Raw genomic sequence first — 6,675 nt, 5'->3', positions numbered from 1 at the left:
TTAAAGATATTTATTCATTTTATTTAAAATATGTTTTAATCTTTAATTTTATAAAAAATATATTTTTAAAATGTTTTTAATTTTATTTATATAATGATCCAAAAGATCATCATGATCATTATGATCGAGTAATATATGTAAACAGGCGAAACCTAAGCACAAGCCTGTCTCTCTGAGTCATGTCAGTGAAAGTGTGTGTCAGATGTTGGCGGCGGTGACAGACTGGGCCTCGGGACACGGCCCACCTCCCACTCTCTGACAAACACAGCATAAAGTCAGTGTTAAACTGGGATTCCTGATGACTGCCTGCGTTTCAAACGTCTTCAGAGGAGAGAATGAGGAAAGAAAAGCTCAGTTTCACCTCATCAGAGTCTAGACCGCTGTGTGGAGGGAGCTGGTCAGGCTGCATGATGTCACAGCATTACACCAATCATCCTGAGGAAACCCTGCTGACACACACTTTTAGTGTGTGTGGTGGTGTGTGTGTGCTGTGTGTGGTGTGCGTGTGTGAGGAACTCACCCAGGGAAACTGGTTAGCGTGTAAACTCGCGGCGAAGCCAGGTGTAGCCCTGCCATACGTAGCTACGATGTTAGGCATAAACCTCGCAGGAGACGAGAGGCCACGTCCAGGAAAAAACATCAAACTTTCAACTGAATCACAAACACAAACAGTTTCCTCTCCACAACACGTGATGGAAACGATGGTCGGGCCTGAAGGGAACTCTCCCTGAACCTCCAACCTTTCTGAAGAACTTTATTTGAAGCACTAACTGACAACTGACTGACACCGACACCTCCTTCACATGCTCCATCCGTCCTTAGCTGAATTACTCATACGTGGCGATAGGCAGGTATTTACTGACCCTTCTGTTCCTTCCTGAAGGCTCATGCGCTGCGCGCTGCTGTTTTTGCAGCCTTACGAATTTTTGCGGACATCCAGCAACATGGAGGAGATATACTAGCGATCCAGACTCAACAAACCCATAGTTTTCAAAATAAAACGGGCCAGCAGTGTCTCCAAAACGTCTTCCGTTTTCAACTGCGTCGAAACTGCCGGAAGTCGTGTGGACGGAGAGGAGGAAGCGAAGAGATGCGCTTTAAAAGGAAGGTAGTCTGTGGACGCAGGTCAGGGTTCTCCTCTCCTGGTCCTCGTCTTTGTTTCAGGGAGTGGCTAGCGGCGGGAGCTGTGAACCGCTGTCAGAGACCTCAGCATCGACCTGCCTGACTGACTTGTCCGTTCACACTCACTTCACACTCCCACCTTATTCCATGTTTGTACTTCATATGATTAAACCGTTATCAGAATGCAACAGACTGTTGTCACACTGCGGTGAGCGAGCGTTGTGTGACATTAAATTCTAGGTGTTACTCATTTGATCAGACTTGTAGTGTTAAATAACAACAAACACACACCCACACACACACACACACACACACACACGACACGCAGCCACACTACACAGTGTACTCACTCAGCATGCCCTGCCCCAGCATGAAGGCGTCCATCGTGGTACGGCAGGCCCCGCGCGCCGGGACCTGTGTCCCTGGAGGAAACATCACTTCCTTGGGGCTGAGCTTTTTTCATCTCATACCTTGTGGACGCATGAACAGACAACTGAATCACACATCCATCAAACACGCAACACTCCGCTCCTACTCACCATGGAGTGTCTGTCTACGCTGTCACAGGAGCAGAGAACAGCTCAGAAGGACACTCATCCACTTCTCTTTAAAACCTCATCTCAGCTCTTTTCAACTTTCCACGTCACTTGACTGTTGGCATTGTGTTTTTGCGAGTTTTAATTTAGGTAAACTGCCTGCTATTTTGTTTAAAGTCTCTTGTCCTCCGAGACTCCCTTAATTACACTTAATTAAACCCCTGCCTCTGAACCTTAGAGAATGGTCCGACGGCCCTGCACCTCGTTCCTAAGAGCTACATCATCCATCATTTTTTCTTCTGTTAGACCCGGTCGAACGGTGGCAGTAGCTCCGAAGCTCACGGGTCCCAGACATCCGGCTCTCTCGGCAACGCTTTCGAGCTCCTACCGGGGACCTCGGGCCGTTAGAATGGGCGTTTAATGTACTCTCGCCGCTTCCAGCGACGTGCTGGGGTCCACCCCGGGGTTCTCCTCCGGTTTGGAAGGAGAGGAAGGCGCCACCAGGAGGCAGATGCCCGGACCACCTCAGCCTGTCTCTCTGAGGCTGTGCAGCGCCGGACAACCCTGCAGAGGGAACTCGTTTCAGCCCCGCTCGCATCATTCCTCGGTCCTTACCAGAGTTGTGACCAAGAGCGTTGTGATATGGTTGGAACGATAGGCTCAGCTCGTCGCACCACACACGGTCCGGAGTGAGAGTCCATGCTCTACATTGAGTTTATATACGTTTATGTATATTTAAAATCATCTGTGTGGTCTACTAGCTAGTGTGCTGCCTTTAGCAGACGCAGAGCTAGCATGTTTTGTTGTTGAACAGGCGCTACAGTAGAAGTATCAGAGACTGGGAGGGGCATCGCCAGACTGCTGCAAGGCATCCACGACCACTGAGGAGCTCTGAAACTTTAAGGGAGAGAGTTAACGTCAAAACACCACTTTCCCTTGGCACTACATTTTCTCAAACCGCTGAACCCAACACGTGTTCCTATATCATATAATCACTACCGTGCACTTGTATCACTCATCCCACCGCAGGTCACTCGACAGAATCGAAAAGAGCTGAACTTCACTTTTCTTTTTAAACAGGAAGATAAAGATGACAAAATCTTCTACATGAAAGCTTCATTTAAACAGCATAGTTGGATTGTTTCATTCGGCGTCTTTTAAAAGTGTCTAAACCAGGTGTTTTCTGCTGGCACCCCGCCCACAAGCGGTGGATGAATTCGAGTCACTCTGCTAGCGTACCCGGTCCTCCTGCTGCTCCTAAAAACTGAGTCTGATGCAGGAAAACACTCTGAATGAACAGTGAGACACCTCACCACAATCCCACGTCCAAATAACCACAATGAGCTCACTTTATCACTGATTATTCATCTTTCAGACACCGAGACAAACGTCTGGTCTCGGGACCATCAGACCATTATGGTTATTCAGGGCCTGGTTCTTAGCTGGATCTGCCTCAACCAGCACTGTCACAGGAACTTGAGGAAACTACATGTTTAATTTCCCCCTAGTGTAATTTTCTCTTGTCTCATTCTCTTCTCATTAACCCCCCCCGATCCCCAATCACTGATACTGCCTTATACAGGGGGATACAGTATGCTAATTTCGTCCTGATTTGGCACTGAGGTCAGAGAGCTCTGATTCCACCGCGGCTTTGCTCTGATGTCTGTTACTGACGCTTCAGTCTGACGTGTCACGAGAGCAGAACAACTCGACTTCAACCCTTCACAAACTTCTGCTGCTACTGAAACTGGGCGGGGGGGGGGGTGGTACGTGGAAGTTGCTTGCAGGGGAGGGCGTGACTCTGGGGGAGAATGCGGAGGTCAGCTTATGACAGCTGGAACTGAAAACAGGAAGGAGCAGACCTGAGAGCGCAGCCAGCGACCCCCCAGGAGAGAAAGACCAGCAGTGAACGTCATCAAACCGAGCCGAGGTCGAAAAGTTGGAATAATCTGCTCTCTGACGTCGTCTCCTCGACCTGAGCGACAGCAGGTCGAGTCACTCTCTCCTTTATGTTTCTCATCGCTCATCACGAGGAGGCGTTTCCGGGCAGAAACCGCCACGGCGCCATCTACAGGAGCGGTGAGCTACGCTCACGTCAGCAACGAGACTGAAGAATATGACTCCATTTTGAATCTGTAGAGACAGAATCATGATTCTGAGGTGAATCCATCAGCTGTCGCTCCGTCCTGCTTCACCTCAGTGTCCTGTCACGTGATCTGTGCAGCTGCAGCTGTTTCCTGTCGGAGCAGCGGCCGGTGACCTAAAGACAAACTGACGAACAGCAGCAGCAAATTCCTCCTTCACTGAGGAGTCACAGCCTCCTGCTTTTCATTCTTCCTCTCTCTCCGTGTTTCTCTATTACCCCCCCCCCCCCCCCTCCCGGGTTAACATAGCAATGAATTTCCCCCNATTCCCCTGAAGCCCAATTTAAACCAGGCCAGTCGATGAGTGGTGTGGAAGGAGGATCTGGGCCGCGGGCTCTCTGTGGGGAGATATCGACTGAAATAAAGAAATCACGCTCAGCTCCCCAAACAATAAAAGCATGTGATGTGCTATCATGTGAAAATCAATAGTTCGCATGTGAGGGGGCTTCTTCTTCTTCTTCTTCTTCTTCTTCTTCTTCTTCTTCTGCTTCTTCATCTTCTGCTTCTTCATCTTCTTCCTCCCAGTTGTTTGGGCGAAGGCGGCTGAGGACGGTCTCAGTGACAATAATGAGACTGGAGGAGAAGGAGCTCAGAGGTGAGACTGTGTGTGTGTGTGTGTGTGTGTGTGTGTGTGTCAGATGTTGTTGTTCAATCACTCACCATTTTATTATTGATTTCATGAAAATGGATCTCGCAGACTTTCTCCACCACGTCCTCAACTTCAAACGTCCGTGAGGCGCGCGCGCGAGAAGCGCGCGCGCGCTAAAACCTTGCCAGGGGGAGGAGGTGGCGTGGGTGGGGGGGGCAGACATTTGGTCATAATCCCACAAAGGCATCCTGATCCACTTACAGCTAACAACACTCATTTCTATCGCTTAAGAGGAGGAGATGGAGCCGTTCACCTCACACAGAGCTCCGCCTCCTCCTCCTCCTCCTCCTCCTCCTGCAGCGTTCAGGAGGAAACACACCTCACACCTGAACCACAGTGAAGTGAAGGAGAGCAGGAGAAGACACATGGACCTGCACAGAGAGGAGAGGAGGAGCCAGATCCAGATAAATCTGTGTTGTCATGGTTCCTCTTGATGAATCCGACTCGTGAACGAGCCTCGTTTCCACTATTCTCCATTAATGATGAAGACTCCCTTAATCAATCAGTTCGAATAAAACAAGTGATCAGAATCAAACAGTTACTTTAGTACAGTCACTGTGATGTAACGTCTGTGTCACTGATAGAAAATATTAAAAGATTATCAGTTAAACAACGACTCACAATCAATAATAAGATATTAAACACAAACAATTAATTCTGTTGATGAAACGTTAAATTATGATAAAACTTACTGATGATCATGAATCAAGCTCCCTGAAGTTTTATTTTGTTAAATTACGTGTCTCGTCTTATTTTGTATTTTCACTGTAACTTGGATCACCATGGAAACCGTGTGTTCACATGGTCACGGGAATAAGGTCACCCTCTGTGTTTATAAAGACCAGTCTATGAGCGGGAAATGGCGTACACATCATTTACACATCTGGACCCTGAACAGTGGAGGATTCGAAGGACAGGTAGAAGCAAAGAAAAAAATCTGTCCCTTCCTCCTCCTCCTCCTCCTCCTCCTCCTCCTGCTCCTCCTCCTGCTGCTCCTCCTCCTCCTGCTCCTCCTCCTCCTGCTCCTCCTCCACGTCTGACATCCGACAAATCAGCTGTGGAGAGCAGTTTGTCAGTGAGTCCAGCAGCCACACTGAGCGTCCAGAGAGAAGAAGAGGACGAGGGACAGGTGACAAGGTGAAAACCTGATCACCTGCGGATCATGTTTACCTGTGAATCCAGTCTGTAATACGTTCTCACTTTCTGAGATCTGACTGTTCTTTGTTCTGGTGGAGCAGGATCCCCCAGACACCTCCACCTCCGGGGGCTCCTGGGGGTCCACAGCAGGAAGAATCTCTTCAGCTCAGCTCTGAACTTCAGTTAAATGCTGTTTTAAGTATCGACGTCTGACTGATCTCATGCTTTATATGTAATCACTTTTTTAATTTGAAGTATTTATTATTTTATTATTATTCCATCTCATTTTAATTCACGTTTTAATGTTTTTTATTTCCATCAAGGTTTTTACGTCTTTTCTTGGTGCAGCTCATTTCTTTGTTGTGAAACACTTTGTGCTACATTTCTTGTATGAAAGGTGCTGTACAGATCAAGTGTATTATTATTATTATTATTATTACTGTTAATAAAACATGTAAAAGGTGGGGGACCAGGTGGGGTGGTTCAACTGTTTAAAAAGTTGGATTATTTTAAAATGAAATTTCAGTGGAAACCAGAGAAGGAGAACCGGAGTCCACAGACCAGCTGACCGTCACCATGAAGGTCTGTGGTCGGTGGATCAGCTGAGCTGCAAAGATCAGACGGTGAAGATTTGATACGTCACTCGTCACTTCTCACGTTTTAAAATCATAAACTGGAACTCCACAAAATCAACAGACAGTGATTCAGGAAGTTCAGAAAGTCAAAGTTAGAATCTGATAAATGAGCGAGCCACAAAAACACATCCACCCTGTCAGCATGATGTTGATTAAAGTGAGGAACCCAGCAGCCAATCACAGGCCACCCTGCAGGCACAGAGCAGACTGTCTCACTGTGACCACAGGCCAGTGTTCAAGCAGCTGAGAAACCAACTCAACTGAATATGATCATTTCAAATAATAAGTCAGTAATGCAGCTTGTAATAATAATGATAATAATAACAATAATGATAATAATAATAATAATAATGATAATAATAATAATAATAATAATAATAATAACAATGATAATAATAATAATAATTATTATTATTATAACAACAATAATAATAATAATAACAATAAAGTAT

The 6,675-nt window shown here is 46.7% G+C and overlaps 1 protein-coding gene across 1 annotated transcript in view; it reads right to left on the bottom strand.

Moving 5' to 3' along the window:
• Positions 1–4,516, bottom strand: part of LOC111239419 (RNA-binding protein Musashi homolog 2-like) — a 29,851-nt gene extending 25,335 nt beyond the window's left edge. Inside the window, exon 1 of the mRNA XM_022769297.1 lies at positions 4,463–4,516. Coding sequence (XP_022625018.1) covers positions 4,463–4,465 — 3 coding nt within the window. The 5' untranslated portion in view covers positions 4,466–4,516. The remainder of the gene's footprint in view (positions 1–4,462) is intronic.
• Positions 4,517–6,675: the final 2,159 nt, after the last annotated feature.

The sequence above is a fragment of the Seriola dumerili genome, unplaced genomic scaffold, assembly GCF_002260705.1.
Source record: "Seriola dumerili isolate Sdu_G_001 unplaced genomic scaffold, Sdu_1.0 BDQW01002637.1, whole genome shotgun sequence".
Lineage (NCBI taxonomy): Eukaryota > Metazoa > Chordata > Actinopteri > Carangiformes > Carangidae > Seriola > Seriola dumerili.
This window is presented reverse-complemented; position numbering and strand designations above follow the sequence as displayed.